The sequence below is a fragment of the Acipenser ruthenus genome, chromosome 11 (assembly GCF_902713425.1).
Source record: "Acipenser ruthenus chromosome 11, fAciRut3.2 maternal haplotype, whole genome shotgun sequence".
NCBI lineage: Eukaryota > Metazoa > Chordata > Actinopteri > Acipenseriformes > Acipenseridae > Acipenser > Acipenser ruthenus.
The window spans coordinates 29,522,660-29,535,501 of NC_081199.1; the positions used below are offsets into that span (position 1 = coordinate 29,522,660).

The following is a 12,842-nucleotide window of genomic DNA, read 5'->3' on the forward strand; positions in this document are numbered from 1 at the left end:
TGTCGAATCTGTCCTTATGATACAAGAGGATCTTCTTGGTAAGCACTATATACAGGGGTTCAAATAACTTGTATTGTTGGGTTCTCATGTGAGTACCAGCAGAAATGGTTTGGTATTCATCAAAATTAGGCATCATCATCCAAGCTCCACCTCCTCCTCCGACAGTTCAAATAATTGGGATGTCAAGGAACCGGGGTGGAAATCTAGAGCTAGATTCTAGCACCAGTGAACACGTTTCATTTATTATTATTATTTATTCATTAAAAACCACAGATGATGATAGTTTCTCATTGGGTCTGGACTACTCAAATGACCCACCCACACTCATCCACTCCCTGTAACTACATGCCTCTTCTCTGAATGAACAGCTTATCGAGATCCCTGCTATTATTGGTTGTTTCAAGTGTACATTAAAAGAAAAATGATTGATGTTATAAAACCTTGAAGTAGCCAATGATAGCGCTAGCAGCCTTAAGTGAAATATGGAGACTGGTATTTAATTATGATCAGTGATTTACCCATAGATCGTTGACAGATCCCAGAGACCTTGAGACTCAATGGAAAATCGGGAGGTTAGGCAGGCATGGGCCTGTGGCAAAGTGGTTAACAGTGTACAGGTGCAGAAGTGATGTAGTGCTTAATCAGGAGACAAAACAGTGATAATCCAATTAGAAAGGCTTTAATGTTGTAATCCAGGTCTGGTGACCTCAAACAATAATCCCAGGCAATACACAGCAATGTGTATGGCACTGTTCAAAATAAAGGGTTTGCAGTCCCAAATAATAAACACAGTCCAGTTACACATACAAGATACAAATACGGTCACCAGTCCTGGGTGCGTGCTGCAGTGCTCGTGGTGCTAATACAGTTATTATCGTGACACAGGTGTAGTGATGTCCGGGTTCGTGCTGGCCTCTGGCGACAGCTCCGGAACGTGTTAGCCGTCTACTAATAACAACAAGTAACAATTAGAGACGAGACAAAACAAACAAAACGCTCAAGCACAATATTTTTAACACAGGTCCTTCCGGGTCGTTTCCTTAACCATAAACAAAGGAACAGATCACTTCGCTCCGTCCCCTATTTGTACCGTCACTCATGACCCCTTGGTAAATGACTGCAGCCGCTCCTCCGCGGCTGCCACATCGTTTCCCTTCCGGGTCGATGAATTAGTGCACGAGAGCTCCGCCCCCTTTCTAGATGACTGACTTCCTTTTAACCCTGGGAATGACTTGTCAGGCCATCCGGTCCAGGGTACTCTGTTGCCTGTACTTAGCATCCTCACAGGTCGGGAGGGAGATTTACCACCAAGAATCATTCTATTTGTCACAGGGCCACAGACAGATAATATGCTTGACCTGACGGTACTCATTTCCGTCTTAAAAATAATATGGAAGTCTGCATTTTTTTCAGTGGTGTGCATACATACCTGCGTACCAGTTATGTGAACCCTTGACTAAATTATTATTATTAGTATTATTATTATTTAAAAGTTGAAACCTTGATATTATTAAGTTGAAATTTGAAATGACATTGCTACTGCACAGGGAGTAGTATCAGTCAGAGTTGAAAATGATATGACTGTTGATTATTTTTCTTAAGAATAAAAACCTATTGGGGGTTTTAGCAAATGGCATAATTAATATCAACGATATTCATAAATTGATTTAGCAACTTGGAATATTTTAACAGCTTTCTTGACAAGTTATTCGAAAGAACAGTAAGTGCTAAAATAATTTGTCATGTTTACCTTTGTCTTGTTTAACACATTTCTAAAACCAACCTTAACTTTTACAAATACTGCATATGTATTTCTAAGTTGTTTTTTGTTAATTGTGTAACATACATCTTTATTACTTCATTTTTATGATTAATGGTGCAAAAATGTTATGGAAATTGTTCAATTACCTGTGACAACAACAAATGCGGAACAGCAAGCTTCTCCGGCTTCATTTTTAGCAATGCAGAAATATTTTCCAGTATCAGCTAAACCAACGTTTCTTTTTAAGAGGACATGGGTGTCACTGAGGTTCTGAATCTGTACAAAAAGCAAATTTGATCAGGGACTTATTTTTTATATATATATATATATATATATATATATATATATATATATATATATATATATATATATAACAGACAGATCTCACAAAACTTACTTTGCTTTCTCCAGACGCCACAACCACATGATCTTTTAACCACAATATATGAGGTGTAGGTCTCCCTGATACCGTGCATTCAAGGAAAAGGTCTTCTCCAACTAACAACACTTTATCTTCAATTTTAGTTTTAAAGTTTGGAGGTTGTCCTTGAACTGAAAATAAAGAAAGCGTAAATAAAAGATCTCTACCCTTACACAAAAACAGACAAAACATCAAATAGAAAAAGCATATATCCCCAAACTAGGGTTGCCAACTTTCCATTTTTCCAAAACCGGACAAAACCAGCAATGAGAATCTTTTTTTATTTTTAATTTTTTTTAATTTTTTTAATAATAATAATAATAATAATCGCATCCTAAGCAGTGAATGGCAAAACAACGCAGAATACATTTCAGTGTAGTTCTCAAACTTAACGGACCGATAATAATAATAAAAAAAAAAAATTAAAAAAAAAAAAAAAAAAAAAAAAACGTTTGCACAGTGGACTGGCTCGGCGAGAATGGAAATACCCAAACGTCAATGAACAGTGAGTAAGCAAGATTCGCAAGAACCGGACTTTTGCAGTCCGGTCAGTGGTTCTCACCGTTCACGGTACAAATTCCCTTAAAACCGGACAGTTGGCAACCCTACCCCAAACTCCTGGTTATCACACAGGATGTTATTTATTTACTGTATTTATTTATTTCGATTTGTTGTTTGTTTTGCATCACTTGAAATTGTGTGTAAATTTCCATCCAAATACTGGTTTAACATAACCTACAAACTAAAAATGTGTTTTATAACATTTAAATACAGAAACTAAAACGAACTAAACAAGCTCTGTAAAATTGTGTAGGGGCGGGTTCATAAAAGTTCTCGATTGCGATGTGCTTGCGAGGACTCAGAGATGCGAGCGTCACTTATTCACTCGTTTGAGATGTGCGTTGAGAAAAATCAGTAACTAGGTAATCGATTACGTAATTACATACAATGACATGTATGCCAAGGAAAGCCAATTTTTCGAAAGAATATATTGATGCAATTATTGAAATGGTTGGTAAACACAAATCTGTTCTAATTTTGCACTACTTTGAGATATGCGCATGCGTCATTGGTTCGTTGAAGTTTGTCCGTGTGATTAATTAAACTATTAGTATTAATGTATTTGTCGTGGTTTACTGCACTTGGTTAAGAGGTATACGTTCTTTAAAAAAAAAAAAAAATGATACTTTTGTAAGTCAGTTTATACCTCCTGCTTTAAAAACAAATCAAATGTTGGCCAGGTCAGGGCAACTGAGCACAGGGTTGACATGGAAGCCTCTTCAGCATGATAGGATTTGTTTGTGAGATTTTGTGAGACATACTGAAACATATACAGATCTGTGTTGTATCTAAACGTTAAAGTGTGCATTCCAGGTTGCAGGTAATTGCATATTTTAAAGTTAACATTTCCAAATTCTCTGAGAGGGGCATGTCGCCGGACCCCAGTGGAAGCAGCCGCTTGCACTCTCAATACCACACAAGTGTGCCTATTTTCATCTCTCAAATGTTGGAGGGTATGATATGGTATATCCCATTTTTGAAACGTAAAAAAACAAACACATTTAAATACATAATTTAGATTGTAAATAATTATGTATTTCTCATTTACAGGAGACGATCACTGGCTGTAATAAAACCTATAGATTAAACATCCTGCTTATAAACAAACATATGTTAGAGCATGTATTTATTGTATCCCTAGTGCAAAGCTACAATTCCACATGTGGAGATAAGCATATAACAGTGTCATTCTGGTTCTGGGAATGCTATCTCTGGGTAGTCACACTAAGAATACCATACTTCACAGTACATAGGAAATAAGTATGTTACATCAAATAAACACATATTTAAATCAGGTAAGCAAAATTTAAAGCAGTGTTGTACTATATATAAAAAACAACTGCACTTTATAAGCAGCTATTTCTATCACTTGGCGCTACGTACCCATAGCCATGTTTCCCTTTGACACCCAAAACTCTAAGAATGACAGGGACACTTAATCCAAGGGCATTAGTGCAAAATGCATTTTATATCCCTGTTTAATACTGGGAGCGTTATTACCCCGAATGCATTAATATATAGATTGAATCGAATGAATTGAATATGCATTGTTCATGGATATTCAATCTACTGTCTAACTTAATTAAATGTTTTTATTATTGTTGTTTATTATGGTGTATTCCAATTTGATATGCCTGCCTAATATGTAATACATAAGTTTAACAATATTCTTCTGTTGTCTGTAAACTTCCCAAATGCTAGTCCTCTACCCACTTAAAGAGGAAGTAACGGGGTTCTGAAAAATATAGCATTACATGACCCATGTTACGTGTCATTTCTTTGACTTAAAGGGGGTATAATTTCGAAATTGTGATTAAACTACTGTACATTGCTGAACCAGTCCAACGCATTTAGTAAGCAATATATACTGTACTGTTCAAGTATTATCACAGCAAATACATACTGTACTTGCTGTCTGGCTGATTAGTTTGTAGTTTTTTGTTTTTTTTTTCTTTTGGGGTGGGGGGCTCCAGTAATGTATTCAGTTAATGCAAATGTAATAGATTATGTACAGAGACCAATTAGTATAAAATGTATTATATATATATATATATATATATATATATATATATATATATATATACAGTGTGTGGAAAAGTATTCAGACCCCTGACCAATTCTCTCATATTACTGAATTACAAATGGTACATTGAAATTTCGTTCTGTTTGCTATTTTATTTTAAAACACTGAAACTCAAAATCAATTATTGTAAGGTGACATTGGTTTTATGTTGGGAAATATTTTTAAGAAAAATAAAAAAACTGAAATATCTTGCTTGCATAAGTATTCAACCCCTGTGCTGTGGAAGCTCCCAGTTTACACTGATGAAAGAAATTGCCCTAACGAGGACACAATTACCTTACCATTGGCCTCCACCTGTGAACCATTAAAATTGCTGTCACATTTTCTGGATAAAAACCCCACTATTGAAGACCAAAGAGCATTCTACAGAAGTTAGAGATAAAGTAATACAAATGCATAGATTAGGGAAAGGGTACAAAATAATATCCAAGTGAGCACAGCTGGATCAATAATCAGGAAGTGGAAGCTGCATCACACCACCCAGGCACTGCCAAGAAAAGGCTGTTCCTCAAAACTCAGCGCTCAAACAAGAAGGAGACTTGTGAGAGAAGCCACAGAGAGGCCAACAGTCACTTTGAAGGAGCTACAGAGTTCAGTGGTTGGGAGTGGAGTAATGGTGCACCAGTCAACCATATCAAGAGCTCTGCATAACACTGGCCTGTATGGGAGGGTGGCATGAAAGAAGCTGTTACTCAAAAAGTACCATCTGAAAGCACGTCTGGAGTTTGCCAGAAAGCATGAGAGTGACCAAGCTGCGATGTGGGAAAAGGTTTTGTGGTCAGATGAGACCAAGATAGAGCTTTTTGGACAAAACTCAAAGCGCTATGTGTGGCGCAAACCTAACACTGCCCATGCCTCAAGACACACCATCCCTACAGTGAAGTATGGTAGTGGCAGCATCATGCTGTGGGGATGCTTCTCATCAGCAGGGACTGGGCATCTTGTTAAAATTGAAGGAAGAACGGATGGAGCAAAATACAGGGAAATACTGCAAGAGAACCTGCTTCAGTCCGCAAAAAAACTGAAGCTTGGGAGATAATTCACCTTTCAGCAGGACAATGATCCCAAGCACAAGGCCAAAGCAACATTGGAGTGGCTCAAGAACATAAAGGTGAATGTCCTACAGTGGCCCAGTCAAAGTCCTGATCTTAATCCCATTGAGAATCTGTGGCACTATTTGAAAATTGCGGTCCACAAGCGTCGTCCAACCAACCTGAACAACCTGGAGCAAATCTGCCAAGAAGAATGGGCCAAAATCACTCCGACACTGTGTGCAAAGCTGGTACATACTTACCCCAAAAGACTTAAAGCAGTTATTGCAGCGAAAGGTGGCTCTACCAAATATTAATGTGTGGGGGTTGAATACTTATGCAAGCAAGATATTTCAGTTTTTTATTTTTCTTAAAAATATTTCCCAACATAAAACCAATGTCACCTTACAATAATTGATTTTGAGTTTCAGTGTTTTAAAATAAAATAGCAAACAGAACGAAATTTCAATGTACCATTTGTAATTCAGTAATATGAGAGAATTGGTCAGGGGTCTGAATACTTTTCCACACACTGTATATATATATATATATATATATATATATATATATATATATATATATATACATATATATATATATATATATATATATATATATATAGTTAGATCAATAGATAGATAGATATAAATAGATAAATATTGCATGCATGCATACACATTCATCTTAAAGGAAACCGAAACATGCACACCTTTAAATGAAGCTACCTTATCTCTCCCTTTCTCTTTCTGCCTCGTTCTTATGAGTCATGAAGGGGTGTAGCATAACCCACATACTGTAGTGTATTATTATTTTTGTTGTTGTTATGTTATCCTCATGTCCTGGTTGGTCATTAATCAAGTGTGTCTGTGTGTGGGGATTTAACTGATTAGGAAAAATCTGTATAAACATTGTATTTCAGTGTAGTTCTTGATAAAAGACCCCTCTAATCAAGGGGGGGGGGGGGGGGGGGGGTTGGTAGTGAAATTATTCAATCAAATCACCTCATGTTGATTACGGTAGTCCTGGATGTGTAGATGTAAAATATCAACACAATCCCTATTGTTTAGTGTGAAAGTTACAAAAGTCACACCATGTTCTAATGCTAATGTAAACAAAATATCTTAATAGCTGACTTAACTGAAACATCTCTCCTTCATGGGGTCATTGTAACTGAGGCTGAAGGGAAACGAACACTGTATGGATTATCAAGTTTCAGCTTCTGTGTATCGCATATCATAAGTAATCCATCCCAGACACAAACAAAATATTATTAACTTCTAGAAAAAAAACATGAATTCAAAATGCACAAATATTTATTCATAATATGCAGATTTTGTAAAAAATATATCCATTAGCAAATTATCATATAATATAAAGGATGAAAAGAAATTCACAACTATAGTAAAGTCTGTCTAATCTGGCATTGCTTGGGACTGGAGAATTGTGCCGGATTATACAGTATGCTGGTTTACAGAGGTACTGTAAAATCTAAGGTATAATGACAAACTAATTGAACGCTTAAAAAAAAAACTCATTATAATACATACAGTAGATGTTCAGTCCAAGCATGTCCTGTAATTCAAGGACTGCATTAATTTTACTTTCTCTGTTAAGTAAACAAGGATCTTCCTGTACTATACCCGTGGGACATGTGCGCATTTACGAAACATACATGATTCTAAACTTAGAAAAGAAAGATCACATGACTTGGTGCTGGACTGCACAGTCAATGTTCCATTGATTTTAGGCAGACAAGACATACGAATCATGCTGGATTCCTGAATAGATAGGTTCTGGATTGTATCCCACAATCAATACTGTTGTGACATAAATTATGATAAATTATACAGAATGCCAGTTTTTAGAGGGCCTGAATTAGACAGGATCTACTTTATTACAGTACCTTTTTAATTAATATCAGAAGTCTGAGCAATGGGTCAGTCACTGAAGTGGTGCCCCAATACTTTATATTTGTATGTACTGTATGCAGACCAACAGATCTGCCTGAAGCCTCTTGGATATACCTACAGTAAATATAGAATAAAAACACATGACCGTACAAGTTTGTGAAGCTTCATGAAGCAAGACGTGTTGCCTGCTTCTGTCGTTTAATATGCTGTTTAATGGGGTGACAGAACCACTTCCATGGTCAATCGCCTGAAACCACACAGTAGTTAAACTTAGTCGTCACACTCACCCCTACACACAATCTCAAAGTACTGTAACTTCTCTTCCTTTTTAAGAACAGTGAATATACTACAATTTCCTCTAAAGCTGAACTAATATTTTATTTTCTGTTTTTTTACAAACATGCTGTCTAACCCAGAATATCATAATAGTAAAAGCTCTGAGCCAAACTGCGGTGGGTGTGTTAAACATAAAAATATAGGATTTAGTATTTTTCTTGAGAATACAATATATACTGTATATAACAACTTACCAATACAACAATTTTTCCTGACATGCATTGGTGATTAGATATTACAGGAGATAAGCAAGCCCAACTTGTAAAGAATGACAGCATGGGAAACTCCAGCAAGATTATGCCTTGTGCTATTTTTTCTTCATAAACAAGACATGTTCTGTGTAAGCACAATTCATGGGAGGTTTTTTTTTTTTACTACATTTTTTGTGAGGAAATAAAAACATAAAAAAAAAATGAATTTACAGAATGCACGTCACCAAGTTTTTGACATATACCAAAGAATATGAGCAATTTAAGAAATTTACAGCTTAATTTCCAGGTTTAGTAGAAGCATTGTAGTCGCCCTACAAGGTGTCAAATGCTACATTACATGTTGGTGTCATTAGCTGAATCAAAGTGTAGTAACATCCATTTTCTACCATTAGCTTTATTGTTCCTATTCCTTCCCCGCCCCCAATGCTTCTGTATAAGGCAGTGACCCTCTCAGAGTGAGCTGTTTCAGTAAAGCAGGATTGCACAGCATGTGTTAAACAGTTAGGACTACAAAAGGGCTTGTTCTGACAAATGAGGGTTAGGGGAATTTGTTTTAAATTCTTCAGAAGAAAAATAGCAGAAGAAAAAGTAGCTTAAAACAGCATCTTGAAACACTACTGTCAACCCTAACGAGCTCTGACAGCACCACATATCCCATGTGAATGTCATTGTACAAGGTTACTATATTTTGATGTCAGGTCCACAATAATTATGTATTCTTCTAAAATCTGATATCCAGTGGGTACACATTTAGTTTTTTTCTGTTCATCTGCCATCATTTGGAACCATTTTTATTTGTTTGCAAGCTCAGTAGCTATAACAGGCTCTGTATACAGAATTAGCCACTCATTTACCCTGTGGTGCAGCTTACAGTATATTTGAAATGCTAATGAAAGCAATCTTTCCATTAAAAGGTTTACAAATCAGTTCAAACACAGTGTTTTTTTATATTCTTAAAACAATTAAACAACAGTTACAAATACAATTCAATATTATTAATACATATTTCTTGATTGAAGATAAGTTATTTTCGTGCAAAGTGAAACACGTTAATACTATTTGTAAAGAGTGTCCATCTTAAGTTAAAAGCTTAACAAGTCCAGTGGTGCAAAACGACAGTAACTAAGTTAACAACAGGTACATTAGCCACAAGACGACACAGAGTGTACCAAAACATGTGAGCCAGTCCATATTAATTGTGTGCATGAAATTGGGTTGCAAGTTACCTTTCACTTGCAGGATTGCACTAGAAGACAGAGTACCGCTAGAATTTTTGGCCCGAACAACATAGAGGCCAGCATCACTATCAGTGGCCTTCTTAATGAATAAACTGTGTTTGCCTTCTTTTTGTGAAAGTTCTATGTGTTCACCATTGGTCAGTTTTTGTCCATTCCTGTACCTGAAGCAAAGAGTGAATTTTCAAGTCACACAATTAGATTACATGTTCAAAATGCCTGTAAATCATTACATTTGATAGATGACAAAACCCATAATTAAGTTATAATTAGTTATATTAAAAAATGCACAATATAATTAAGTATTCAGAAAAAGCATTTTAACTTGGTTGTATTTTAGAAATGAAGTTGTTAGTTTATCAGCTAAAAAAAAAATATTTAGTAAGGGTGAGAAATGTTAAAAACACATTTGAATCAAATTCAAAAGTAGTCCCATAATATTTCTCAGGCAATTAAAAACTTGGTTTCATAAAACTAGACATAAAAATAAAGAATTTTTTTGCCGTTTTAAAATCTTGACAATTATCGATGGGTGGTATTTTAATAGTTATTTGAAAAACTTTTTTTAAATTCCTTATCTCTGCCCACCTGCCACACCAGCAAATTACACAGAGCTCACTCAGGCTATCAAAGAGTCTGATAAGTGACACAAAGATATTCTGTAGATAAAATTACTCTGGAGATTTCATTTTCATTCCAACAGACACACTGTGATCATCCTCTATTAATATATGTATCATATTATAAATATTGTTTAATGGTCCTGTTTTGCAAATGTTTTACTTACATTAAACAATATAGTCTGACAAAACAGTTTCACCCATCCTTTTTTCCCTAGTAAGATACCTTTATGGTAATAAATGGATTACTTGATTATTCTGAATGCTTTGTGTATCTCTATAGAATGCTAAAAGTAGGATTAACTTGTTGATTAGCGTTAGCTTTCAACTGTACCGCTATGACCAAAAGTTTGTATCACCCTATAGAATTAAGTAATTTTGTTTCATAAAGTCGAATGAAACCTGCTAAATAATGTTACGTTAACATATTGAAATTCATATGTAGTTTTCCATATACTTAATGAAAGACTGACAAATTGAAAAATGACATTTCTAAATCTAACATGAAATTATGGCTTCCGGTAGACGTTTACAATATAATTTTGTAGTTTCTTTGATTACATTTTTTTGTTATTATTATGTCTCAATCTTACAATTCGAGGTGATGCTAAACTTTTGGCCATAGGTGTACTTTACTGTGACTTGTTATAGGCTACCCACCATGTTAAAGTAGGCTCTGGAAATCCTGTTACTTCTACTTCCAAGGTCACAGGGGAACCTTCCACTACAGTAGCGTTAGGCAACAGCCTGGAGAAGTTCGGGCCCTGGCCAGTTATGTTGCTCATGGCTCTGGTCCCCGATGGAAGCCTTATCTCCTCTCGAATGGTCGTCGGCTTGCAGAAACCTGTATCATGTTCTGATTTATGGGCCAGGGGATCTGTTGTTAGTGGGGCAGGCGAAGCATGCAGGCTGCCAGAACTTGCAATGCATTTGTTAGGGTCTTGCAAACATTCTTGTGTCTCAGTGAAACTCTCATGCAGAGCATAGTGTGTTTCGCGGCATTCACTGAATGCGCCAGAAATGGAAGAATTGTTTGCAGGTTTGCTTTTTAATATGCTAGAAAGTGTATCAGAAACAATGCCAGGTGCAGGCACTGTCAAGGGACTGCGAACAAATGAGGATGACTCAGACTTAAATTTAGGGTACAGCCCCCCAGGAGGTGAAGGATAGCTTTCAGACTGACTAGAAACCCATTCTCGCCTGTGGTTTAGGGTGTCAGCAGCAGCAACAGGTGTTAAGAAGTCAAAACTGTCAGTCATTCTGTTATTGCCAAATTGTGACTGTGTTTGTTGACTGGATGTGTTGACATGCAAGCTGTGAGAACTGAGACAAAAGCCATCCTCAAGGTCTGTTTCAGAGTGAAGGATGTTGGATTCGGGGGTCTCAGAGAGTGGAGGTAAAGAAATGTCATCTGGAGACGCACACTCATATTCATCAATAGACAGGGTTTCATCAGTGAGAAGCTCATTTTGCAAGTCCCCCTCAGCCAGTCCACTGCCCTCTGTGGCAGCATGAAGTATAGCTGCTGCATCTTGCAATAGGAAATCATCGGGCACTGAATGAGGCAACTCTCTGTGCACTAAGTCTTCATCTTTGGTCTGTTCCATAAAAACAAAATGGGTAGTAGTTATATTTATAAAATGTCATCTGTAAAAGCTTTTTATGAAAATGACTTCAGTCAAAAAATCTGTAGAATTCCTACAGTACATGACTGTGTATTGTTCGCCTATCTATACATGGATCTAAAAATGAATTCAACATGGGATAAACTGTGAAATGTATACAGTAGTCCAGTTTAGCAAGGGGTCAAGTAAAAAAAAGGTGCACAAAGGAGCCCTAACATTGATAGTCTGGGTTTATCTGAAGCTTGGTAAAATCAGTATTATTCTTTTTTTTACAATACAATTGGTATATATGCTTTGTAAAAATGGCCCAGAGTATTTTCAACAACTATAGTAACTAACGGCAACCACGAAAGTAATGCTGAAAAACATACCTGTGTATTTAAAGTTGATGACTGAAGGTAACTGTATACCTTATCATTCTGTGTATCTCTGTTATTGTTAGTGCTATGCCTATGGCCTTGCATGTCCATTCTTTTAAATTCCTCCTGAATGTGTGGCAACCCTGAAGCCTCAGTGTCGGCAGGGAAAGCTGAAGTTTGGGTGCCTTGAGCCCAGTTCCCTGTCTGATGAAGAGAAGTTATCCTTCTCCCTGGATCAATAGGAGAGGCTGACAAACGGATAGTTTGTGTGCAAGAGTACACTGTGCTCCGCTGCTGCTCTTGCCTCTGCACTGTGGTGAAGATCTGTTCCTCTACTTTGTTGCTGACAGTGTTTGTTTCAGAATAAGTTTCTTCCGTAAACGATCTCTTCTCAGACAAAGCATCGTGATGATTTTTGACATTCTCTAATAATTCCTGACTTCTTAGTTTTTTATCCAACATACTATTCCCATTTCTTGAGGTCTGGTCAGGTACAGCCTTAATGCTTTCAGATGTAGCTGATCTATTTGGTTCTTCATTCAATTCTACCTGCAGAAATAAGATAAAACAGGGACAATCTGAACTATCAAGATCTGTATAAAAATCAATACCAGTATATATAAACTACCTAAACTTTTTTTTTTTAATGTAATGAACATGTATTTACGAATATCTCAGATTTAAGAA

The 12,842-nt window shown here is 36.4% G+C and overlaps 1 protein-coding gene and 1 long non-coding RNA gene across 2 annotated transcripts in view; both read right to left on the reverse strand.

The window, feature by feature from the left end:
- Nucleotides 1–691: 691 nt before the first annotated feature.
- Nucleotides 692–2,370, reverse strand: LOC131739468 (uncharacterized). Its single transcript, XR_009330560.1, has 3 exons — nucleotides 2,160–2,370; nucleotides 1,909–2,038; nucleotides 692–945 (listed from the first exon to the last, which is right to left on the reverse strand). It is a non-coding gene; the product is annotated as an uncharacterized LOC131739468 (long non-coding RNA).
- A 4,783-nt stretch (nucleotides 2,371–7,153) lies between these two features.
- LOC117426426 (coiled-coil domain-containing protein 141-like) overlaps nucleotides 7,154–12,842 on the reverse strand; it is a 36,510-nt gene continuing 30,821 nt past the window's right edge. Inside the window, exons 23-25 of the mRNA XM_034043969.3 lie at nucleotides 12,168–12,704; nucleotides 10,832–11,769; nucleotides 7,154–9,715 (exon numbers count right to left, since the gene is read on the reverse strand). Coding sequence (XP_033899860.3) covers nucleotides 9,439–9,715; nucleotides 10,832–11,769; nucleotides 12,168–12,704 — 1,752 coding nt within the window. The 3' untranslated portion in view covers nucleotides 7,154–9,438. The remainder of the gene's footprint in view (nucleotides 9,716–10,831; nucleotides 11,770–12,167; nucleotides 12,705–12,842) is intronic.